At 57.3% G+C, this 25,261-nt stretch overlaps 2 protein-coding genes across 2 annotated transcripts; one reads left to right on the top strand and one right to left on the bottom strand.

The window, feature by feature from the left end:
- The first annotated feature begins 2,061 nt into the window (after positions 1–2,061).
- Positions 2,062–2,781, top strand: TIMM13 (translocase of inner mitochondrial membrane 13). Its single transcript, XM_037386935.1, has 3 exons — positions 2,062–2,279; positions 2,404–2,472; positions 2,544–2,781. Exons 1-3 carry the CDS (start codon positions 2,142–2,144, stop codon positions 2,640–2,642), a joined length of 306 nt encoding a protein of 101 aa, XP_037242832.1. The 5' UTR covers positions 2,062–2,141; the 3' UTR covers positions 2,643–2,781.
- Positions 2,782–3,373: 592 nt separating this feature from the next.
- On the bottom strand, positions 3,374–24,538 carry TMPRSS9 (transmembrane serine protease 9). The gene is given in 23 exon segments (XM_037386936.1): positions 3,374–4,036; positions 4,142–4,323; positions 4,752–4,888; positions 5,359–5,624; positions 5,914–6,085; positions 6,694–6,810; positions 6,905–7,265; positions 7,785–7,921; positions 8,565–8,836; positions 10,093–10,374; positions 10,926–11,100; positions 11,103–11,153; positions 11,156–11,185; positions 11,188–11,203; positions 12,375–12,511; positions 12,631–12,905; positions 13,146–13,317; positions 14,181–14,222; positions 15,270–15,445; positions 15,847–15,914; positions 16,128–16,255; positions 17,682–17,842; positions 24,278–24,538. Coding segments are annotated over 21 exon segments (3,309 nt in total). The 5' UTR covers positions 17,815–17,842; positions 24,278–24,538; the 3' UTR covers positions 3,374–4,036; positions 4,142–4,161.
- Positions 24,539–25,261: the final 723 nt, after the last annotated feature.

Genomic DNA, 25,261 nt, shown 5'->3' with positions numbered 1-25,261 from the left:
TTTCTTGAAATGCTAAGGTCTAGAGAGTGAAAAGGTTGCTTAATATTGAAAGACTCTGTTGAGAATAGCACAAGCAGTGACTCGACTTGAAGTTCAGGTAAATGTGTTATATTGAACCTCCAAATTTTCTAGTTAGTTTTTAATGAAGTGATGATTTTGTGTTAAGGTAGATGTTATTGTGTATTCCAGCTACCCAAGTCATCGTTACACTAAAATTAAATGCAGTGAGCTATGATAAACAAGTTTAAGCCAGAATGCTTTCCATTTGGGCACAAAATACAGTTGAACTCTATTTTCATAACTGATGCCTTGTGACTTGAATTGTGATTTTCTGTTTTGTTTTAACACAATCTGTATTTAGGTAGCTCTGTTTCTAGGTCACTGCTGGTCAGTTTAACTGACTACCTCCAGTCAGCTGCTGCAGATGAGGTTTTGGAAGGTTCAAGTTTTTAAAACATGGAGTTGTGGAAAAGGCTGCAAATTGAAATACAAAGACAAAATGATGAAAATGTTCAAATGGGACTTATGAAAACTATGTAATGAATCTAGACTTTATCATTTCAAAGTGGGTTGGTTTTTTTCTTTTTAGAATATGCATGCCAAACGTCTTGTCTTTTTCAATGATTTGTAATATACATTTTATGACTGGAAACTTTTTGTACAACACACTCGAATAAATGTTTTGCATTTTCTTTTGTTTCCTTCTTTCATTTAACCCACACAGAGGCCACGCAGGCTGTTTTGAGGTGATTCATCCCAGGGGACTTCCCTGTGTGTAGATAGGGCACCATGCCCTGTACACACTCTGAAAAGATCAACTGAATTGGTGGGTGCTCCAGGAGCAAATGGAGGCTTTAAGCTGCATGCGGGTGCTCAGGGCAAGCGCTGTCCTCTGATCAAATAGCACTGCTCCCAACGAAAGCAGAGGGAAGAACTGCAGTCGCTGGAGCAGATGAATGCCCCCTTCCTTTCCTGTCACCTCACTGACCTCCACAGCCCCTGAAAGGAGGTCAGCTGAAGCGCTGAGCACCTCCGCAGTGCTGTAGGGGCAGTTTCCATTTAGCCTACCTGATCCTGGAGAGCAAGAGCAGCCACCGAGCCCAGCAGCGATGGGTGCTCAGCAGCCAGGAGGGCAGAAGCATTGCTGTGAGCTGCTGCCTTCAGCCCTAGCCTAACTCTGCTGCCTGGCAGCTGCTTTTCACTAGGCTGTACTCACCGTAAAATCGTACCACAGGCAACTACCCTGTCTTTAGCACTAGCTGGTAATTCTGTGAGCTGCAGGAACGGCTGCTTTTTCAAGTGGGCAGACCCACGGTGAGGACTCTATGCTGTACCGTACCCCGAGAGCTGGCCGTGCTGGTGTGGGGGAGTGCGTTGCTGGCTCTGCTCAGCGCCCCGGCTCGAAGCAGCGATCTGTCCGCGTGTTCCTCTGGGAAATGCCCCACAGACGTGTGGCTCCTGCTCGCTTCCAGCCGGCCCCACAGCACGCTTACACTAATGGAGGATGTACCACCGTGGAATTAACGCAGGCGTTAAGGGTCTCGGCCTCTTACCTGAGTCATCCAGGGCAGAGGGAACCATCCTCGAAGGCCAGAAGCATGGATTCCCGGTGGGGCTCAGGGGGGAGCCCGCTCCCCATGCCCGTGGGGCTGCGGCCCTGCAGCGTTTCCCTGGGGCCAGGCCGGTGCCAGGGCCGGGTGCTGTGGGCAGCGCTCTGGGACCTGCTGTGCCTCACCCGCCACGCCGCGGCTGCGGCCCGGGGCAGCGCGGGGGCCGGGGCCGCCTCAGGGCCGGCGGCGGCGGCGCCACCGACACCGGGCCGGGCGCGGGGAGCCCGGGGCCGCCTCAGGCGGAGGGGCCGCCCCCTGCCCGCCCTACGCTGGACGCGGCGGGCAGCAGGCACGTCCCCCCGGCCCCGGCCCCGCTGAGGTGGCCCAGCCTCCACGCCCGCCCCCGGCCCCGCTGAAGAGGCCACCCCCGGCCCCTGAGGCGGCCACCCCCGCCGCCCCGGGTGAGGGAGCGCGGCGCGGTGCACGCTGGGAGAGGCGGGGCCGGCCGCGGGGCACGCCGGGAGCCGTAGTCGCGGGCAGCCGCCATTTCGCCGGCAGCGTGGGGGCCGCCGCCCGCCGGGACTCTGCGGCATGGAGAGCGGGTTCGGCTCCGACTTCGGCTCCGACTTCGGCTCCGGGGGCGGCGGCGGGGGGAAGCTGGACCCGGGGCTCATCATGGAGCAGGTGAAGGTGCAGATCGCCGTGGCCAACGCGCAGGAGCTGCTGCAGGTGAGGAGGGGCCGCGGCGGCGGGGCTGTCCCGGGCCGGGCCTGGGCCCCGCTCGGTGCCCGGGGGAGCGCGGGGGGACCGGGCTGGGGGTCCCGGCGGGCCCCCCTCACGGTGTCTCCCTCAGCGCATGACGGACAAGTGCTTTCGGAAGTGCATCGGGAAGCCGGGCGGCGCGCTGGACAACTCGGAGCAGGTGGGCGCGGGGGGTGGGGGGATGGGTGCCTGCGGCCCCTGGGCCCGGCCTGAGCGCTCTCTGTCCCGCAGAAGTGCATCGCCATGTGCATGGACCGCTACATGGACGCCTGGAACACGGTTTCCCGAGCCTACAACTCCCGGCTGCAGCGGGAGAGAGCCAACATGTGAAGCGCCCCGGCTGCGGGACCGCGGGGGGACCATGTGGGGAAGGGACGAGCGGCCAAGCCAGGTGGCTGGGGGTGACAATCCTGCCGCCCTCCCGGCCCCTGCCGTGGCAGAGCAATAAACCCTCGCTGAACCTTTTGCATCCCTTGGCTCTTACTAGCCCCAGCAGCAAATGGATTTTCCAGCCCTGAGAGCCGGCGTGAGCTGCTTCGTTCGCCTCATGCCCCTTCCCAACGGTCCAGACTGGCCAAGGCACATGGCAGCTGGTAAATTCCTGCTGGAAGGGCTGCGAGAGGCAGGGAGGCTTCTGTGGAAGAAGGGGGGCCAAGCCAGCAACGCAGTCCCCCTGCCCAGAACCCAGCCATCAGGTGTTACCCAGTCCCTTTTTTCATCAGTGGAGAAGTTGCCGTAAGATGCTCCACATGCCGCACTTGGCTCGTCCTTCCCCAGGTCACTTTTGGGCTCGTGGGTTTTGACTCGCTCAGGTGCTGTGCTGGGGAGCAGGCGTGCTCTCACCTGCAAGGCTGTGCTGCAAACCTAGGAGTTGTACAGGCACAGCTGGGGGACTGAAAGGGGGGGGAAGTGCCGAAGTGTATTTCTTTATAGAATAAAATGTGTTGTGTGGCTGTGATATCCTGCAGCTTGTGTTTTGGCTCTGGCACAGATGTTCCATTTTGGAGCCTGCCTTCTCAGTGGTGTTTTTTTGAGGGAGCGTTCACTTCTGCAACAGAGGACTTGGGTCTGCTTTGGGGCTGAGCTCTGTATTGTTCTTGGCTTACACACCTCTCCTGGCAAAGTCAGTTGATGCTGTGTAGTCAGCACTGTGCACAGGAGCTGGAACAGGAGAGTGTAGGAGATGAAAAGTGCCCACAGCCCTGTAGTAACATTTTTTCAATCCCTTCTTTTGAAGCTCTTCTGTAGTTTATAAAATATTTCACTGCTGGTACTTGCTGGGGCAGGGAGAGTGACTGGAAGGATGTTATCTCCTTACCCGCTGGGACACTCAAAGGGGTGTGGGAGAACCCGATTTCATGTAATCTCCCAGTGTGGTGGGGTCTATGAAGGGACCGAAGTGCTCTGACACAAGGTAAACTGTTAGGTAACTGGGTATGTGGAGTAATTGACACTGAAGTGCAGTTCCCCCTCTAGAGAACAGAATGGCTACGTGAAAATGAAAATGACTACGTGAAAATGAAATGCTTTCCAGCCATGTTTGCCTAGCAGCCTTTTTACTGTTTGAATGTGATGGTATTGGCTGCGCAGCATCAGTGATGGGAGCCTCCCAAGTGGTGTAAGCCTGGATGTGAAGTCATCTGGAGGTGAGCCAAGTCATCTGGAGGTGAGCCTTCTCAGTAGTGGTCCAGGCGTGTACGGCGTGGGTGTCACTGGCAGGTGGGCTGGGAAAGGGGAAACGTCTTGCTACAGCCAGATGCGTAGTCTCCTTCCTCCCTCCCTCCCTCCCTTCCTCTCTCCCAACACATTCCTCGTCCTCTTCACCTTACCTGAGTGGCAAAATGTAGCTTCAGCGCTTGAGGTTCTGCACGATCCAGCCCTGGACAGCTGTGACTTTGCTGTAGACACCAGGGAAGTTTGGCCTGGCACAGCCATAGCCCCAGCTTGTGATTCCTGCAACAAACCACTTCCCTGAGGGTTCTTTACACGCCAGGGGCCCACCGGCATCACCCTGCAGAGAGGAAAAGGGTCCTCTGTCAAGGCAAGGAGACAGACCAGCCCCCCCAGCTGTGAGATGTTCTTTGGTGTCTGGGACATTTGCTGTGCTGTTCCCCGCCTCCCCAGGAGCCTGCTGCCAAGCTGGAGGACTGCTCGGTGATGTCTTTGCATGCACAGTCTGCGGTTCTGGAACACGGGACAGTGTGTTTGGGGGCACAACAGGGTCACGAAACGGGCCCCACGGCATCCCTGCGGGCTCTAGGCATCACCTCTCCGCATGTTTCTCTGACCTGTCACAGCCCGGGGGGGATGCAGGATGGACTCAGATAATGGCAACGGCCAGTAGCTGAGCTAGGGGAGGCAGGGCAAGGGCCTCGTCAGAGGACACAGCTCGGGGACTTCACCCGTCCCAGCCGCAGCGTTTGCTGCTCCCACGCTCACCGAGCAGCTGTCGACGGTGCCGTGCGGGAAGCCAGCGCACAGCATCCTGCTGCTGATCTGCACGGGGTAGAACTTCTTGCAGGCCTGGTCTCCGATCATGTTCACTGCTGCTTTTTGCAGATGCTTTGACATGACGCCTGAGGAGACAAGTACCGCCGTTAGCACAGTGCCAAGCACAGGAGTGGCGGCAGCACGCAGAGGAGCGGGATCCCTGCAGCGCCACTCGCTTGCCAAGGGGGACACCCGTGCTGACAAAGTGCCTCCCCAGCGGAGCAAGCATAGGAAAGTCCCTTCGGCGCGTGGTTCGTCACACGGCTGGCCCGGAACGGTATCTGTGTGGGCCCTGTACTGCAGCAGCACAGCTGGCGCAGCTGCTTCAGGGATGGGGTGTGCGCGGGACGCTTGGGGAGGCTACAAGAGAGCAGAGGTGTGACCAAAGAGAGGAGGACAGGGCAGTGAGGCCAGGCTCTGTGTCCCCCACAGGGTCTGGCCTGGCATGGGGCATGCTTGGGGCTGTGGTGTGGGAATTGCGTGGGAATCGGGTGTCTGGGCTCACAGGGGAGGTGGCGCTCAGCATCAGCGATGCGAGGGAGCCCTCAGCCCTTACCTCCTTCCTTTGTGGAGCCCCAGCCTGTGATGAAGCATCTGGCTCCTTCATGGAAGACATGTGAACTGTCCGGCAGACATATAGGTTTGATGGTGCTGCTGAACTGGACAGGCGTGTTCAGCTCGAGCAGAGCCACGTCGTAGTCCAGGCTGTAGACGTTGTAAAAAGGGTGCTTGTAGATACGCAATATTTTCTCCATTTTGCCATCGATGCCACTCAGGAAAGGCGTTCCTAGAAAGGCCACCCACATTTTGGGGTCACTGTAACTGCAGAAAGACAGCAAACCTGGCTGTTAGGAGCCTGGCCTCACAAGGGGGAGGCGTTCCTCTGCTTGGGGGGCTGGGATGCGCTACGGACACACCGTGTCAGGGCAGGACCCCCGCCTCCATCACCCTGTGGCCATCACCCAGGCTTCGCTGGAATAGGGAGTGCGTGCTTCCAGTGGGGCACAGCATCCCAGCCACGGCGCTGGACTGCGAGGAAGGGGGAGGGCGGGTGGGCTGGCGGGAGCACGGCCAGGAGCCAGGTGGCTTCACTAGCCCATCTCAGACTTACATATCAAAGCAGTGAGCTGCAGAGAGCAGCCACCGGTCGGCGATGAGGACAGCCCCACACTTGTGCTCCTTCCGCCGAAGCCAGAGGCTGACTTGCCAGGGCCATTCTCCTCGAGCTGCGGTGCTGCCACCCACGATCTTGCTGAAGGCCAGGGCAGCTGTGAAGCCGCAGTCTGGGACAGAGGAACGGGCACCGGGGTTGAGGTGACCATCGCCAAAGGGGCCACCCGCCCTCCTTCCACCCCCAGTGCCACGGGGCAGCCTTCTGGGGAGACACGCAGGGCAGCTGGATGTGGTGGGTTGAGTTCACCCGTCTGAGGCAAGGCTTGGCACACGTGGGACCTTTCCCTTGTCCGAGATCCCACCTTGCAGGCGTGCAGGGTGGGGGGATGGACTGGCTGAGCTGTCACACAGCAAGGAACGTGCGGTCCAAGGAGCACTCCTGGGGACACCCAGACATCTTCTGGCCCGCCATGCTGTGCAGAGCATCTCGCCAGCTTGGGCTGGCAGAACAACTGACCAGAAGGCCTGCGTGCTGGGCAAGGGGTTCTAATGTTTTATAGCATGGGAGAAGGGGCCACATTTTCCGGCGGAAAATTTGGATCCTGCTCATCCAGCTTTATCTTGTAATGCGTCTCCAGCAGACCAAGTAGGACCTGGACCACAAGGGGCTGGCCCAGACCCCCGGTGTGTGAGGTGGGGCACAGGACAGCCCATGGGCAGCTCGTGGGTGTCACTGGGGAGCCTGGGCAAAGCCGTGAGGCTGCAGAGCCGTACTTACCGCAGTTACGCTCATCGAAGCCATTGCTGCAGTCAACGATGCCATCGCATTCCGGGTTTTCCTTCCCGATACAGACCTCGCTGGAACACTTGAAGGTGAGGCTGGTACAGGGCACCACTGGAAGGCAATAACCCACGGCTTGCTCAGCACCCTCTGTGCTGGGGCTGGAGGTCTCCTACCACCATGGCAATAAATCTATCGTCAGTTTTACCTGGAGTTTGGGTGGGCTTGGCAGGCTCGGTGGTTTGCAGCGCTATGGAGGTTTCTTTCATGGTTGTGGTTGTCTTCGAGCCCAGGGTGGTTCTGTCGATTGGACTTGGAGCTGCTGGGCTGGGCTGCTGGATGGGGACGGCTGCAGTAGGAGTTTGAGCGATGGCTGAACTGGAAGGGGTGCCTGTGCCGGGACTGGGCAGCTGCGAGATGGTGTCCAGGATCCAGTCTTTGAGTTTGGTGATTCTGGAGTACACACCAGGCTTCATAGCCTGGGCACAGCCAATTCCCCAGCTCACAATGCCAGCCAGATAAAACACTCCTGGGGTCACCTCACAGGCCAAGGGTCCATCTGAATCCCCCTGAGGAAGAAGCAAGGAGGCTGCTCAACCCAGTCTCCCCAGGAGAGATCAACCTGCAGCTGCGTGGAGGACTCCGCCAGCCCCAGCCCCTTCCTCGCCCAGTCCATCGGGCTGTCCTGTGTGCAAGACAAGAACATGCCCAGGCTGAAACCAGGGTCAGCGGGCTCCCCCTTGCAGCACGGACACGGGGCACATCTCTCACGGACAGTAACGGCTCCCGACAGCCCCCTCCCACAAGGAGGGACAGCCACCAGCAGCTGCCACTGCCTCGCTGCCACAGGAGGGGACACACGTCATCCAGGACTCCAGTCTGGCCAGACGGAGCGGTGGGACAGTTGGTTTAAGTCACGCTCAACTTGATGGAGCTTTATTTACTTTTAAAAGCAGCGGGCTGAGGTTTTTGAGCTAAGGGATGCGTGGCTTGCAGCCTGGCCACCGCAGGTCGGTAAATCCGGAGGATGTGCTGAGCTGTGTTAGCCCAGCTTTCCGGAATGATTCACAGAGGAATCCCGCTCTTACCTGGCAAGAGTCTGTCCTCCCCTCCAGGAAGCCAGCGCAGATCATTCGGTCGGTGAGGGAGAAGTTATAGAGGAAGTTGCAGGTCTCCTGGTCTATGATGCCCACCGAGGCTTTCTGCAGGATCTCGGGCTTGGTGGCTGCACGAAAACCACGGGGTTAGCGAGTGCAGCAGAGGGAAGCGCAAACTAAGGGCTTTTAGACTGACCAAACGTGTATTTCAAGAAAACAGGCTCTAACCCTGGCACATGGGGTTGAGTCCTCTCTGAGCTGCCCCCGCTCACCCCAGGGTGCAGCTCCACGCCTGCGCAGAGGATGCTGCACGCAGGCGGCACGTCCCCGTCCCTGTGCCAAGCACCTTGCGGGTTCCTGGTCCTGCTGCCAGGGGGACACGTGCCACCCTTCAGGCCTTCTCCCTGCAGCGGGAGCATTGCTTTTTCTAATTGCTTGGAACATCTTTGTGGCTGAGTGTGGTGACTGGGGCCGACACGCCACCCTGCCAGACCTACGGCAGGTGCGAGGCATCGCCCCGCTCTTGCTTAACGTGGGAGAACACCCGAGGGGAGCCCAGCAGGTTTCTCCTGGCTCCTTCTCTCCATTTTCTTGTTTGCTGGTGGCTCCTAAATAACTGCGGTTTAAGGCAGTGCTCGGTGTGCCCTTATTCGCGTTTTTCTGTCAGTTCCTGACTGTCCCCGTTACTGTCCCTTGTCCTGTACGCTCCCAGGACTGTCTGGGTCTGTCACTGCTCCAGAGCAAACCAACTGGTAATGCGTCACTGCTTACCATTCCCTTCCTGGAGGTCACCCCATCCAGAAATGAGGCATTTCTTGCCAACGGGAAACTTCTGCGCAGCAAGTGGAAGACAGATGGGCTGGATGTACTTGTTGAAGACAAGAGGTCTTGCCAGCTCTAGTACCGCCACATCGAAATCCAGAAAAACAGGGTCGAAGAAGGGATGCTCGATCACCCTTGTGACATTGACCTTCACTGCATTCCCATCGGTTCCATTTAGTGACGTTGTTCCCATGTAGGCTTCGATCTCCTCCGGATTTGTCCTGCAAACACACGATCCCAAACACACATACGCCTGGCATGAATCCTGACATTTAAATTGCGGACAACTTTAAACGATCGGTGTTTGAAACCTCCCTTTACCAAAGCCTCACACAGAAGAGCAGCGCTGCTAAGTCAGGCCCACAGACCAGCTATTTGTGATTTCAGAAGCGTTCTGGCACACAGACCGTGTAGGTCTTGATGGATTTGGGGGTTCTGTTTGGGTTTTCCTAGAGTTGTGGTTTATTCCTTGGTTTTTTTTCAACACCATGTCCCTTTTAAACATTTGGTTTCATGAAATTTATGAAAAAAATGCTCCCTTTTGATTGTCTTACACCTGCTCTTGGTGGTTATTGGAGATCTTAGAAAAGCAACAAGGTGGCATTCCCTAACCACTGTGCCCTTTGTAGCCCTGCCGTCCCTGTCACGCACCCCCTTCCTCCCCAGTTGTCCCAGTCTGATCCATTTGGTCGTGCCCGTTCCGATGCTGCTCCACACCCAGCTCATCCTCGTCTTGTGCTGGCCTTCTGGCGATGTCATGCTAGCACTGCTTGCAACGTTCAGGATGTCCCTGTGCTGGGCATTACCAGGAACTGCTGTTTTCGTGGCAATACCCACAGTATTTCTGACCCCTTTAAAGCTGCTGGAGACCCGTGACCCTCTGCAGACAGACAGCACGTGCTGCTTGCTTGCCCTGTGCCTCACGTCAACGCTCGCCTACCTTGCATTTCACTTTATTGCCCAGCTATTTGATGCATAAGGTTGTCTTGAAACTCCTCAGTTAGTCCCCCACCTTTTCTGCCTTCGGCAATTTTTATTCTTGACGTTATCCTCTTGCTACTCATTTCTTCATCTAGATTATTTATAAATCTGGGCTTGGGCTCTCACAAGTTTAACAGAACTACGGAGGATCGAACTGACCATCTTCCCTTTAACAGTTGATGACGTGTCTCTTATTTCATATATTACATATATTACAGCCAGTTTTTAAGGTTAAATTTCTTAAAGCAGCTCTCTTGTGGCACCACTCCTTTTCCACCCAGTAGATGTGTTGCCCTTGCTCCCTGCCCTGGCTGCTTTAACCTTTCCCTGCCTCACCCCAGCCTCCCCACAGAACCCCTTTTGCTCTGAATCTCTAGCTACAACAGGTAGTAACGTCCAGCCAACGTGTAGCCTTGGTTCTGCCCCGGGACTGGATTCTGCCCAGCTCTGGGGCAGGGGAGCTGGAGGAGCAGTGCGAGCAGCATCGGACTCTTACTCGTTGAAGCAGTGAGCTGCCGACAGCAGCCAGCGGTCCCCAATGATGGTGGCTCCACAGAAATGCCTCGAGTCTTCCTTCAGGCTGACTTGCCAGGGGATCTCTCCTCTGGAAGCATCTGTTCCTCCCACGATCTTGCTGGGTTTAGAGAACCCAGGTCGTCCTCCACACTCTGAACAAAAGCCAAAGCATGACATGTGAGCACCCCTGGCAGAAGACAAGCGAGGAGAGACTTTTGCTCTCTCCAACCAGTAAGTCTGAGCGGGGACAGATGTGAGGGACCTGCCCAAGCTGATTGTGGTGGTCTCTGATGGTGGCTGCGCGCAGCCGTACGTGCGCTTTCACCCCCGCTGCTGCTCTGCATCTTGCTCTGGGCAAGTCCTTAATCCTCTGCCTTTCTCGAGGGCAATCAGCAGCTCTGTGTCTCTGAGCCTCGCCATTCCAGATTAAAAGTTAAACATAAATTTAGCTTTAATTTAAATTTCCACAGGTTCACTTGTGGATGTGCCAGATTTAGTCCCCGGTCCTTGGAGCAGACCCGCTTACGCAGCAAAATTACACGTTCAGTTGCATAAGCAAAGGAGCCCACAGGACCCATCCACGCAGGGGCTGAGCGCCTTTGCCCGGCTGCTCTGGGGTGAGCCGGGGTACCCACAGTGTCACTTGTGCCTGGGCAGGGTTGTGTGGGTCACCCTGCTGAAGGACACTTTGGCTGAGCAGAATAACGACCCCGACATGTGGACCCACACCAGCCATCCCTCCTGCCGAGGGGCGCCCACCCGCTGGGTGCTCGTACCTGGTGGTCTCGCTGCCGTCACCGCCCTGGTGGCAGCTGGGGCTGCTGGAGTGGTGGGGATTGCACCGGTGGTGGTGGTGGTCTCGAGCTCTTCGGAGCCGGGCGCATTACTGTTAGTACTGGAGGGACTGAAGGGCAGTGTGGGGCTGCGGCAGGGAAGGCAGAAATAGCATCCAGGATCCAGTCCCTGAGTTTGGTAACGCGTGTGTAAACCCAGGCCGCCTGGCTTCAGCACATCCAATTCCCCAACTCACGATTCCCGCCAGAAGAACTTGCCAGATGGTTCTTGGCAAACCAGGGGCCACCAGAGTCACCCTGCAGAGAAGCCGGACAGTGAAGTCTCCTTGAGGATGCTCCGAGCTGGCCCTGGCCACCCTCTGCACTCCTCTGCCAGCCCGGGGGTCTCCATCCCCGTGTGTCCCAGCTCACCTCTGCTTTCACCCAGTCTAGTGATGAGTGAAGCATCTCCTGTGCTGCCCTTTGGGTGCTCCTGTGTGGGCACATTGTCCTGCTGTTAAGCAGTAGCCCTGTGCCCTTGATATGCCAGAAGACAGCAAGGACATCTCTATAAACATCTAGGGTAAGCATTTCTACTGTTAACTCATTTGTTAAACTGCTGCTCGTGAAGGTTAAGCCCAGCAGCCTTGAACAGCCTGATGATGGGGTGTCACCTGCGTGACAGGCAACCCACGGAGACCATGCTCAGCTTTGCATGATGTTTTCTTATTTTGGCCTCTGGTTCCCTGGTCCTGTGGGGCCACACGAGTGTCACCGATGTAGGACATGTGGTGCCTGTGGAGCTGGCAGTGCCTCCTGGGGGTTGGATTGCTCTAGGTGAGTGGGTCACCTTCATCATCCAACCTTCAGTCTTCCATTCCTGGCCACTTCTCTGGTGGTTGTGCTGCATCCGATGCAGAAACATGACGTGCTACCACCAGAGAAGTGCAGTTTTGCTCAGTTGGTGGATGTGAAGGGCCCTGCCAGACCACAGGGACAGCGGTGGAGACCACAGCCCTCCTCTTCCTCCCAGCACTGCCCCTCTCCCAGCTCGCTGGGAAAGGCAGGATTTTCTCCAGCTGAGCACCTGCAATTCCAGGTTGGATAAAGCCCAACTAGGGAAAACACCAAGCTGCGCACCAAACCCTGTTGTTTACGTTTTAGTTTCCACTGCTGCCCTTTGCCATCTGGATTTTGATCTGGGGACCTGCCATGGGTACACCGGTAGCACCAGCCCCGATTCCAGCTCAGCCAGGGGAGAAAAGCGGTTCAATAGCCCAAAGCGCCCCTTAAGCAGCCCCGAGCACTAGGGAACATGTCGTCAGTTTTGTCTTCTGCAGCCCCAGACCTGGGTCCAAGGCATGGCCTCAAGCCTTGCGGGGGGACAGTAACTGGTGTCAGCTCCGGCTGCTGGACGTGCTGCCTGTGCATACTGGGAGGGAAAAGACGGGTGCAGGGAGGGGTGCCGGTTTCCCTGGGCACAGCTCACCTGGCAGGAGTCAACCTTCCCCTCCAGGTAGCCAGCACACATCATCCTGTCCGTGAGGACGTGGCTGTAGAGGCTGGAGCACAGCGTCTGGTCCAGCAGCTCCACCGTTGCTTTCTGCAGGAACTCAGGTTTCACCACTGACGTAGAGAGGCGCAGCCATGAGCCGGCGGCGGGACCCGTGTTACAGCCCACCCCAAGCCCACCCCAGTTCCCCGGTGCCCCCTACGAGGCTCACCCCCCACCGTGCTCTGCTTACAGAAGTCCTCCTTGAGGTAGCCCCAGCCAGAGATGAGGCACTTCTTGCTGGTGGGGAAGTGATGCCGAGCGTCCGGCAGGCACACGGGCTGGATGTACTTCGTGAAGGTCACAGGTGTCTTCAGCTCCAGCACGGCCACGTCGTAGTCGGCCGTGTCAGTGTTGTAGGAGGGGTGGGGGATGATGCGGGCGATGCCCATCTTCACTGCGCTGCTGTCTGAACCTCGCAGGGAGGTGGTCCCCGTGTAAGCTGCCCACATGGCTGGGTCCTGGAACCTGGAAGAGAGACAGCGGGGACCACGTGAGCCCGCAGCCACAGCATCACCCCGCACACCAGCGCTGGGGTGCTGCCTCCCACCCCTCCTGCCGCCCACGCCAGGCAGGAGCTGCCACGGCTCCGTCGGGGATGGGGAATTGGCCACAATGGAGCAGCCTGGTACAGCGGGAGCCCCAGCGCAGGGGTAACGGCAGCATTTGGAGCCGGGGCGGAGGGGAAGGTAGCGTGCTACAGCTTACTCAGCAAAGCAGTGAGCGGCAGACACCAGCCACTTCTCGGTGAGGATGGCGGCACCGCAGAAGTGCTCGTTGTTCTCGCGCAGGCTGACTTGCCACGGGAACTCCCCTCTGGATGCCTCCGAGCCTCCGACTATCCTGCTGGCGGTCTGCATGGCAGGGCGGCTGCCACAGTCTGGAAGGGAGGAGAGAGCCACACATCGTGGTGGAGCAGCGGGACATTGCCGGGGATGTCAGCGGGTTTCACCCACAGGCTGGGAAAAGAGCACTGCAAAGCACCGGCTCATCACAGCATCCTCCCTGAAACTCTTCCAAACCAAGAAATTCTGGGAAGAAGTATCCCAGTTAGTTTCACAGGCTCAGCCACTGCCTCAGGATCTGCTCCCAGCAGCTGGCAGGCACGTGGCACTTGCCCAGATGTCAGCCACCAGGAAGGTGGCCCTTGCCATGACCCTTCGGAGCTGGTGGTGGGACCAAGGTGTTCCTAGGGCACAGTTCCCCTCATCTTGATGCCGACATCTACCACCAGCCTGACAAGGTGTGCCGTGTCCTTGGCTCTCCTCCGGTGCCCAGAAGCCAGTGGTGTTACAGCCACCACAGTAGCTGTGACCCATCCCCCCTGCCCAGGGGACCTGCTGCCAGAGACCCCCCCCCTGCTCCCCCCATCAGGGGTATCAGCACAGTCCCGGCCATCACGCTCACGGGTTTCTTTCCACACATGCTGGGTCTTGTGACAAGTGACCATGTGTCACTCGTGTCTTCTGCAGCCCTTCCAGTCACCATGTCCCAGCTTCCCCAGGGACAAGTGCCCCAGTGTCCTTGTCACTGCCCTGGCAGTGCCCGGAGCCGGGAGCGGAGCACGCCTGGTTGAGCTCACAAGAGGAAAGGAGCGCAGAGCCCTGGACCGCCGGGTTACGAACAAGATGGGGCACAAACACCTCTGGTATCTGCTGCCAGGCCAGCGGCGAGGAGGAGGAGGCCATGGGTCAGGCTGCGGAGCACAGCCAGGGGGCTGGGGGGGGGGGGGGGGGCTCTTACCTGATCTCAGCCCAGCTCTGTGGGGAGAAACCTCACCGGGACCTGTGGAGCAGGGAAGGAACGGGCATCAGTGAGGGCATCCCGGGACTGCGCTCCCACGGGCCGCACTGCTCCTGCGCCAGGCTGGCAGAGCTTCTCCTCCTGCCTGGCCACGGTGGGCCCTGTCCCACAGCCACTGGGGAGCTCCTCACCCAGCCCCTTTCCCCAGTTTGCTCCACCACGGTGCCCAGCAGAGGAGCAGCTGCCTCCAGCCCTGCAGGCTCGTGGGGTGATCCCGTGTGGGGCGGCACTCCCCACAGCCAGCACGGGAGCAGGCAACAAAGCCGAGGCTCTACAGGGCTGCTGCCTAAAGCCAAGGGGTGCTCATGCACCCCCCTTTGGGCTGCACAAAGCTCCCCAAGACCCAGGGAGCTGCGGGGAGCGCAGGGGGAACTGCAGAAGAACCCACACCTTCATGTTTTCCAGGCACAGGGGTTTTTTCCCTAAATCTGCTGGACCAGGAGTCCTACAGCCACGTGCAGCCCCACAGGCACTGCACCAAGGCACATCCCCGGCCAGGCTGTTTCAGGATAACTCAAATATGAGAAATATCTACCTAAGCAGGAATTACTGCTACAACCCTGAGGACTAAGGGCTGCTCGTAGGTACAGACAACCCAGCAATTAACCTCCCGGAGCTTCTGCTCTTGTCCCTCAGGCTGGTTCCAGGTGCTCCACGAAAAGCCAAAGCAGCTGCAATTTAGGCTCTGCTGTTACTGTGGGCACCTGGGGCTGCTCCTGATGGCCAGGGAGCATCCTGACAGCACCAGCCTTGGGGGGGAGCTGGGGTCCCCCCATGGATTGCTGTTGGGCTACCAGCAAGATCTAGCCATGTTTCTGCTGCAGTCTCGTGAAGCTGGTAGCACCTGGGTACCAGGCACAGCACCTCCTGTGGCTGCATCCAGCACCCCTGCTTCCAACATTGGTGCTGGGCAGCTGCGGTGGCTGGGCTACCTGAGACACAGGTCATGGCTTTGCTGGCGTGACCTCCTGGTGCCACCAGCACCGCGCACCTCGCTCGAGTTGCCCAACACCTGCGGCAGGAGTGTACCTGTAAGGGAAGCTGAGGATATAGTCCCATAGGCAGCCAGGGAAAGCCCTTGCTTGGGCAGGGCAGCCACCAGCCCATGCCTGAGAGCCTCCTCCTCCATGGTGGAGCTCAGCGGGTGGGAATCCTGAGGGATGAAGTGGAGGCGGAAATGGACGATCACGCTCGAGTTTCCATTCCTGCTGGAGAAAAGGGAATTGATGGGTCCATTGGCTCCACAGCCTGGCCAAGGGACAAGCTCTTGTGCTAGCTACTGCCTGCAGGGAACCCAAACTCATAACTTCAGGCACCAGTTTCTCTGGAGATGCGCTCTGGCCTGAAATGGCCATTTGCATTTTTTTTCTCTGGCCCAAAGTTCAGCTTTAGTTGAACAAAGCCATTTTCCTCTGCCTTTCTGACTGCATTTCCAAATGAAAGAAGCCAGAACATTGGTGCAATCCTAGAAGAAAATCCAGCCTTGACCAAAGAAGCAGTTCCTCTTTGCAGTGGCTTTGACCAAGGACAGAGGTGTGAGCTCACCTTGGTGGGGCTGCTCTGAATGCCCTGGACCTGCTGCTGGCAGCTGCCTGCGCACACTCACCTGTAGCCCAGGATGGTGCAACCGGTGCAGCTCCAGTCCAGCTGGGAGTCCTGGAAACTGGACAGAAACTGCAAGGCAAAGAACAACGGTCACACACCTACCAGGTAGAAGACCCCAGGAGGTGGCACTGGGTGACGCAGGACGCTGGAGCATCTCTTGTCCCGGCAGGTAGCAGGAGCACCCGTGTTCAGCTCAGGTCACCCTTTTCCACCCGGGCTCAGCCCTGGGGCGCTGCCGTGGTCTTTCCCAAGTCTTCTCCTGGCCATCCCAGACCAACTCACCAGCCTCTCGAGAGCAGGCGTCAGCACCCTGTAGTAGTCCGAGTTCTCTGCCTGCAAGCTGCTGTTGAACGCGATCCCTCGCAGCTCCACTGTGTGCTCAAAGCTGGTCTCCACTGCAGGGTGCCAGGCTGCCGGGGAGGGGGGAAGGTGTCTGTCAGGGCCACCAAGGCTACATGCAGGTTTGGGGCCGGAGCTAGCTGTCCTTGCTGCCTGCTTTGGACCACGAGCCTCACCACGTCCTTTACACCCCCCTGGACTGAGCATCTTGCCCGTCCCTGACCACCCCATGGCCGGGGGTGCGCCCTGCACACGCCATGGCAGCACCCGGCACCGAACTGACCTGAGCTCGAACATGGTGGGGTTTTGTCGAGCCTGAGACAAAAGTCCATGAGCAGGTGGGTGCAACGTGGCCACGCAACCCCAGGCGGGCCCATCCTTGCAGGGACAGGCTGGGGAGAGGCGCGCTGGGTACCAAACTGGGTGGCACTGCAGGATGGTGCTGTACCCCCTTGAGCCCCCTCCTCCCCAGGTTAAACTCCCCCAGGTCCCTCAGCCGCTCCCCACCCGACAGGTGCCCCAGCCCCTTCCCCAGCCCTGGACACGCTCCAGCACCCCTGTGTCCTTCTTGCAGCGAGGGGCCACAAATGACCCCAGGGCTCCCAGTGCAGCCCCACTGGTGCTGAGCACAGGGGGATGATCACTGCCCTGGCCCCGCTGGCCAGACCATTTCAGGCACAAGCCAGGATGCCGTTGGCTTTCTTGGCCCCCTGGGCTCCTGGCCACCTTGGCCACGCTGCCGGCTCATCTCCAGCCGGCTGTCGACCAGCACCCCCAGTCCCCTTCCCACCGGGCAGCTTCCCAAGCCCGCAGCGCTGCGTGGGGCTGGTGTGACCCCAGTGCAGGACCCGGCACGGAGCCGTGTTGAACCTCATCCAGTGGCCTCAGCCCAGACCCCCCTGCAGAGCCCCCTGGCCCCCAGATCAGCATCCCCCACAGCTTGGTGTCATCTGCAAACTGAGTGAGGGGGCACTCGACCCCCTCGCCCAGACTGTCGATAAAGCCATTAGAGAGGGCTGGGAGCCCTGCAAGCACCCAGTGTGCCCAGCACCAGCAGGATGTGACTCCATCCACCACCGTGCTTCTCCCCCAGCCAGCAGCACTTCCACCCCAGCGTGAGCAGCCCATTTCCCCAGGAGATGCTGTGGGAAACCCTGTCAAAGGCTTCACTAAAGCCTCCAGACACCATCGGCAGCCTGCCCCGCACTCGCTCAGCGGGTCACCTTGTCCCAGGAGACCAGGGCAGGAGGCACGGGAGGAGCACAGCATACATGTCCCACCGCAGGTGAAGTGCTTTACAGCCAGATATTCAGAACACAACCTGATGACAGGCCTTGCAGCCTGGGGAGGGGGGGGGGGGGGGGGGGCGGAAACTGACCACATCTTGTCCACAGCAGAAGGCTTTTGAGGGTTTTTGCTACGAGCACTGTGAGTTGTGCAGACCATTTCTTTTTCGGAGCAGATGAACTGAAAGAACATACCCGGTGGCACACTCACCCAGCAGGATCCCCAGGCAGAGGGCTGTCACGCTGCCCACCACGCCAGCGGCGATGGTCACCATCCACCACGGCTGGCAGCTGGCCCTCGGTCCCCTTCTCTGGGTGCCTGGCACCGGCTTTCTCTGGTCCATGCTTCCCCAGCAGCTCTGCAGGTGGCCTCTGATTAAAAAAAAAAAAAAAAAAAAAAAAAAGAGGAGGAAAAGGACAAGACTGGGATGAAATGTCATGTGCCAGACACGGTCACCCCAGGAGCTCCAACTGGTGCGTTATTGGCAGTAAAAGGACAGTCACGCACAGCATCCCCTGAACATGCCTCAGGTTTTACTAATACAGCCAGGTTGTAGGACCTGGAGACATCAACCATGGTGGCACCTCCATGCCTGGTTCCTCTTCCCATTCCTCCTCAGAGGCCACCACTGAGCATCACCGTGTCCGCTGTGGGTACAAACCCACCTGATGCCTCTGTGTCTGTGCAGGCACATTTGGTGACACCAGCTCTGGCTGGGTGCTGAGCCAGTGTCCCAGCACCACAGCCCTTGCCCTGTGGTCAGGACAGCACATGGCACCAGCTCCTCAGCAGGCAGCCCCCCAGGCTGGGTTTCAAGGTCCTGCTGGCTGTGATGCCCGGTGAACTGGTACGGCAGCTCATGGCACAGGGAGCATGCACCAGGCTCGGCATCTTGGCTTATCTCACCCCCAGTAAAGAGCCTAAGAACAACCAGTGTCACCAGCAGGGCTTCGGTGCTGCTCAGGAGTGATGGAGCCGCAGGAGCAGGCAGAACAGTGAAGCTGGGAAGTAGGACATTTATCTGAGAGGAACCTACGTGCCTGCATCAGGCTGCGGTCGCATCCCGGGACACGGAGCTGCAGCCTGGAGAGAGGGGCCTGCCCGGGACTCCGGCTGGTAAATGTACCAAAGTCCACTGGTACTTGGAAAGCACTGGAAAACCTCAGGAATCCTTGGCTGCTTCTACTGGACCATTCTGCCCAGGCTGCCTATATCCCCACGGTATACTTTATATGGATTAAAAGTGGTTAAATAATACACCTTGTCCTGTTGTGTGATGAGGCAGGTGCGAGGGTGAGGTTTCATGTAGAGCCCGATGCTATTCCCTATTTTTGCAAGCATCGCGAAGGAAATATAAAATCACAGCCAGTAAGTTCAGCAGGTGACAAATCTCACTACAGCCTTTAGCAGAGAGCTCCAGTGCGTGGCCACGCCGAGCAATTAGTACATGCTTTAATGACAGCTACGCTGCTGTCCTGATGAGCAGCCTTCCCTCCCCTGTGGCCAGCACTGGCACTGGTGCTTCCAGTGCCTCCAGTATTTTGCTTCAAGTGGTACAAAAGTCCTGCACAGCACCCAAAGCCCCTTCCAGTGATCCTTCCTGCCCCCTGAGGTCAACCCAGCGGTCTCTGCCGGACTTGTTCCAGTAGGTTGATACCTTTCACGCACCGAAGATGCTCAGATGGGACACGGTACTCCTGACGTGACCCCAGAGGTGCCAAACCCAGGGCACTTCACCTTGGCTTTCTGCCTGCCCTCTTGCTAGCACCAGCCAGCCTGTGGTTGACCTTCTTTTGCACGGCAACAACACCTGGACACCGGTAGGAATGGGAGAGCCTGGGATCTGCTTTATCCACAGTCGTTCCAGCATCTGGACTTGAGTCGAGTTAGTTTTTGAAAGAAGCTTAACGAGAGCAGAAGGGGCACCGATCTCCTCCGGCCCTAAAACTGGGTCAATATTCCTCCCTTACAGGTCAGAAGAAGACACACAACCCTTCCCTTCAGACTGGCCAAGTCCATTTCAGACAATTTGGTTGGTCAGAGTTGAAATACGGACGATCCAGCCTTCTTGGCCAAAGGTCCAAGGTGTCTGAGGACTCAACCTCTGCCTGCTGGGAAACCAGATTTACGGGTCACACCAGAAGCACCTGAGCAAATTAACCTCTGAGACTTACCCTGCCTAGATATCGAGAGCTTCAGGAACACAAAACCCACCCAGCTTTTCCTTCCACGGTCCCAAACTCCGTCCTGCTGAGGGGCATCGCGCCCGGTCCCTCCTGCGCTGGCCATTCCCACCGGTTCCCATGCTGGCTGATGGCACGGACTGGTCTGTGATGGAAAACTGTGGAGGAACAGCCTTTTCTAATGGAAACACATGTAGCCGTGAAAGAGAAGGAGGCCGAGCAGGACCCAGGATGCCGCAGCGACTTTTTTGCAAGAGCTTTTCAGTGTTTTCCAAGAGGCGTCAGCAGCTCTTTAAACTGAAGCTTCGAGATAAAGAGATTTTAAAAGGTCATTTCATTGTGAGGCCAGAGACAGAGAGAAACGGGAGAGGAAGGGAGAGTCTGTCCAAGACACCTCTTTTTTTTTTTTCCAACAGCCCTCCAAATATTCTTTGCCAGCCGTAACTGAGCCCGCCGGCGGCCCTGGGGGCCCCTCTGTTTTGCTGACAATATCTCCGTTTGACAATTCAGCTCTGGCTAAGAGGAGACGGGTAGGAAACACTCTCGCCAGTGGTCCTGGTGACCTGAATGCATACAGATGAGCGATGCTTCCTCCGCTCTTTCAGCGGGTTTTGGAGCCACCGGCTCTCCAGCAGGATGCTGAACCGGGGAGCTCAAAAATCCAGCCCAGATACGCTGACCTGTTGTGGCCTGGCTGTCAGTGTGCTTTAAAGATTGGACCACGGCATCTGAGGGAAAAAAATTAACATCACAGACAAAATCGGCTACGGCCGGGGGTTATTTTGACAACACAAGTTAGACTGGACTAAACCTGGCTGCACATAGAAAGTCGTACTACAACAACAGGGACAGGGGACCCTCGGAAGAAGTTCCTAGTCTTGAGTGCAGGGGCACTTTAACTGGAAAAAACAGAATATTTGGAGACAGAGAATCTTCTGCTCCCCAAAAACAATCAAAACCTGTCTTCTTTGCTCTCCCTTTTAGCGTAAGGACAGTTTGTTTTCTTTTGGTGTGAGCGGTGCGAGTTAAAAAAGAATTAAAGAGCTGTGTAAATGGAAAACCCAACCTGCAAGAGCAAAATAGAGGATAAGGACCCTCTATAGACACAAAACGGAGCTGAACGCACGCGGGAAAACATTGCTGCGTGAAATCAGATGAGCAAAAAGTAAATTTCGGTGGTGAGAAATTAGGGGAGTATTAACAGTCAGAAGAGCACAAACTTCCAGGAGGAATGTTGAGAAGGAAAAGCACATTTACCTTTTTTTTTGTCAGATTATGAATTATGAGCGGTTATAAAATACGATGCCCCTGATAGCGAAGGGGGGATGACGGCATGACCTGAGAGGGTCGTTCCAGTCCTTTCTTGTGAAGTTTCTTCTTGCTGCTGGAGAGAGTCAGCAAGAACCGTCCTGTGAAAATAACCACCTCCAGCCATCCCTAGGGATCCGCGGGACCCCTGGGAGATGGTCACCATATCTGCTCTTCCCTTTCTTGGCAGCTCAGGGTTTGTTTTCTCCACCAGAGCCTGGATTTAGCTCCAGGACAGCCCTGCATCATCCCATAGGATCTCCCTGGAGGATGTACTTTACTTCTCGACCGCTTCAGGCAGGGAAATTCCAAAATATAAAGCGGAATGGCACAAACATCCATTTATCCGTAATATTTCTCCTAATTAGCCAAACCATCGCTGACACCCGCTCTTCTCGTCAAGGAGGAGAAGAAAGCAGGTGTGTGTGAGCACACGTGGGGGGGTGAGCACACATGTGTGTGAGCACATGTTGGGGGGTGAACACACGTGTGTGTGAGCACATGTTGGGGGGTGAACACACATGGGGGGGTGAGCACATGTTGGGGGTGAGCACACGTGTGTGTGAGCACACGCATGCACTCGTGCAGCAGGTGGGGGACACGCCACGTGCAGGAGCAGCAAGGGGACACGGCAGGGCCACTGTAGGGACGGATGTCCTGGGTGCCCCCTCCCCGGACACAGACCCCAGCCTCACCATGGCAGTTGCACCCTGTTTGGCTCCGTGAGCCCCGTGGCGCATGGGCCAGAGCACAAGACTGCTCTGCACAAATCCTGCTGGTTCCTGGCTTCAGGTGGAACCCGGCTTCTTGCAAAATGTGGCAGCTCCCGAGGTGCGAAGGCGACCTCCCCACGGCGTCCCCAGCCCCCCCAGGGAACAGGCTCGGGTGTTCTTCACCCACCCCCAGCCTCCTGTCCTCCACCGCACGGGTATTTCTCCTCCTTTGCCTTCGTGTGTCTTTCCGGTCACGGTTTCACCTCCTGAGGTCGCTCCTCTTGCCCCCCAGCCCTCTCCAGTCCTCCCTTCCCAAGAGGGATGCTCACCCCTCTGACGCTGCTTTGCCCCCGGCTCCCTCCTGCCCTTCTCCAGGGGCTGGTGGCCCCAGCACCACCAGGCTGAGCCTCTCGCCCGCTGACCATGGGGAAGAAGCAGGGGAGGAAGAGTGGAAAGCAGCAGAGGCACCTGTGTCTCCACGAGCCAACCCCAGGTACAGATAATGAGCCAAACCCCAGCGCCCCGACGGCAGGTCTGGGCTGTTCTGGAGCCTTGGTGCTGCATTTCCATCTTCCAGCACTTTTTTCTGATGCTATGGTTATAAAGGGCAGCCGACACACTGCAACCATTTAAATACTCATTTTTTTTTTATATATATAAAGTGTTCGCTTTATCCCACACGAAGCAGGCAGCATTACAGGGTGGTCAGGTTCTCAGCGCAGCAACACAGTGTCTGCTGAGCCATCACAAGGGCGGTTGAAGGTCATGCCTCCACGTCCTCACCCAGACAAAGCCCTTGCGAAATGATGGCATCGGTATGAAAAATATGTGACTTGCCGGAGGGCGGATGACAAGATCAGCAGCAAATCCACCTGAGGAGCCTTTGGTCAGAGGGGAGCGAAGGGCTAATGACTGTGTCACTGAGATAAGGCTTGTGGCACTTCAGAGGAGCAATACAGCAGCGGTGTCACCTGCCTCCAGCAGGAGAAAGCCCAAAGGGAAAAAGCAGAGTCCAACGTGCCGCGCTCGGTGGGTTCCACCATTCCAAACCAGAGGCACCAGAACACCAAACCGCACCGGTGCCACCCAACTGCCGGCGTGAGCAGATGAGGGACGATGGGACGATGGCCGCCTGGGGCACGTGAGAGCAGAAGTGTGACCAGAGGAGATGCAGAGGTGTGGGGGTGCAAACGCGCCGGCTGGCGAGAACAGCCCAAGCCAAACATCCCGGCCAAAGTGGGGTCCAGCCGTGGGGTTCCCCTTACAGCTGGGGACCTGTCTGCACCCAAACAGGGCTGAGCAACTTGTGGCAGCAGGCAGAGTATTTTGCGAGGGGAGTGGATGTAGAGCAAGAGGTGTCTGCTGGGTGCTGGCGCGGTGCAAGGACCCGTCAGCCCAAGAACCCCGTGCCAGTTCCCCCATCTCACTCGAGCCCCACCCCCCCCACCCAGGGCTGCACCGTGAGGGGGCTCCAGAGGAGAAAGGGAGTGTTGGAATAAAACTGCTGCGTCCTGGTAAGCCCGTACATCGTCCCTTAAATCTTCTGAGATGATGATATGCCATGAAAAAAAGCCCATGGAGAAACAGCAGCCAGCTGGTAGAACAGGTAAAGCAAGGACGGGACCGCTCAGCACTGCGCCAGGTGGAGCAATGACCTTCACCAGCAAAGACCCGCGGCTCGCAGGACCAGGGTCCTTTTCGGTGCACGTGGCACGAGCATCCCCTGCCACCAGAGTGGTCCCCTGAACCCAGCGCTGCGTTTCCTTAGTCCTTTGGCTTGATCCCATCTCCACCTTCCGAAATGGGACACTGATAGAGTGAAAACCCCAAACTGCTGCAGACAGAAGCTGCACAGACAACAGGAACATCAACACCCGAGAGAGCGCGAAGGGGAGCTCAGCACTCGCACTCGGAGGAGGGACAATCAGTACTGATGTAGATGAGCTCCGCCAGGATGATAAGGAATGATAAATAAGGAATGATAAATAAGGAGCCTTCTGATGAGGATGTGCCAACTGCTACAAGAAAATAAACCAGGGTAAAATAATTGTGGTAGTAGTAGATCAGCAACCTCCTACTCACATGGCCCCCACCAACAGGGTGGATCCCCCACTTGGGGATTGGCTGATAAAGAGATTAAAACCAGCCCAGTGGGCATGTGTAGAGTGGGCAGTAAGGAAGGGTGCATCCTTAACTAGCAGATGTTTTAAGATAACAGAAACTAAACAACAAAGACTGCTAACGTATGCAAAGATAAACAAAAACTTCAGGTAACTGCCCAAGATGGTGAAAAGTATGTCTTGAAGTGGCGCCAGAGGGAGGAGATGCTGAATTTTCAGAAACCTTACATATATGCATGACTTTGTATCACAGACACATGCATGACTTGACTTTGTATCATGCTTGTGGGAACGATGTGCAAATTCGGAAGCGCGACCCCCCCTTGCGCCCAGCGCCGCAATAAACACACCTGCTTTGTAACTCTCCTCCAGCTGAGGAGTCTGATTCCACCCATCGACACACCGACCCCCCACCCCCCACATCAACGTGTAGCTGCATCTCAAAGGCTACACCTCACCCTCGAGCAGAAAACTTCACTCACCGAAGAGGCTGCAGACCCAGGGCTGAGGACACCTCCTTCCTATCGAGGGCAGCGAGCCAAGCACCCCCAGCACTGTCAGCCTCCCTCCCGAGCACCAGCAGCCTGCAAGGAAATAAATCCTGGGGTGTTACAGTCCCGGCCGCTCGGTTTCCCAACAACCCGGAGCAGCTGCTCGCCCGCAGCGTTCCCCTCGGAGGTGCATCTGGCTCAGCGGCAGCGCTGCTGCCAGCGCGCCCGCGGACACTGTGCGAGCCTTGTTCATTGTCCTGCTCGGGCTTCTCTCCCTTTACGAGTAAGAAGATCCTTCCCCTGCCTGCCAGCTCCCGCTCAGCTGGGACATGGCAGACAGGCTGAGCTCCCCGGCGCTTGCGGCGTCACTGGTGCCAAGGGCTCGGCCAGCATTCCCAGTCCAGCATCGTCACTGGTGCCAAGGGCTTGGCCAGCATTCCCAGTCCAGCATCATCACTGGTGCAAAGGGCTCGGCCAGCATTTCCAGTCCAGCATCATCGCTGGTGCCGAGGGCTCGGCCAGCATTCCCAGTCCAGCATTGTCACTGGTGCCAAGGGCTCAGCCAGCATTCCCAGTCCAGCATCATCACTGATGCCATGGGCTCAGCCAGCATTTCCAGTCCGGAGGCACTCGGCCCCCGGCTCTCCCTTTGGTCACAGGGCACATTTGTCCCTGCAATTACTTTTTAAACTTGTACTCATGGTTTACACGGTAGAATAAAGGCTGCCTGCCTCCCCCCGGCCGCGCTGGCTTGACAACTCAGTACAGGTGGTAAATCCCGAATACACCTGGGGAGTCTCCAGCATGCAAGAAGTGCCATTTCTGTCCCGCTGCTTCCCACCACAGCAGCATTAGAGAATTTGATACTTTTCAGCTCATGAATGGCCAAGAAGAAAAAACTCTGACGCTCATTTCCCTTAATGACAGCACACACACCCCTCGCACACTGTGTCCAGCCCTGTGCAAAAGCTGTGG

This window comes from Falco rusticolus, chromosome 4 (genome assembly GCF_015220075.1).
Source record: "Falco rusticolus isolate bFalRus1 chromosome 4, bFalRus1.pri, whole genome shotgun sequence".
NCBI lineage: Eukaryota > Metazoa > Chordata > Aves > Falconiformes > Falconidae > Falco > Falco rusticolus.
This window is presented reverse-complemented; position numbering and strand designations above follow the sequence as displayed.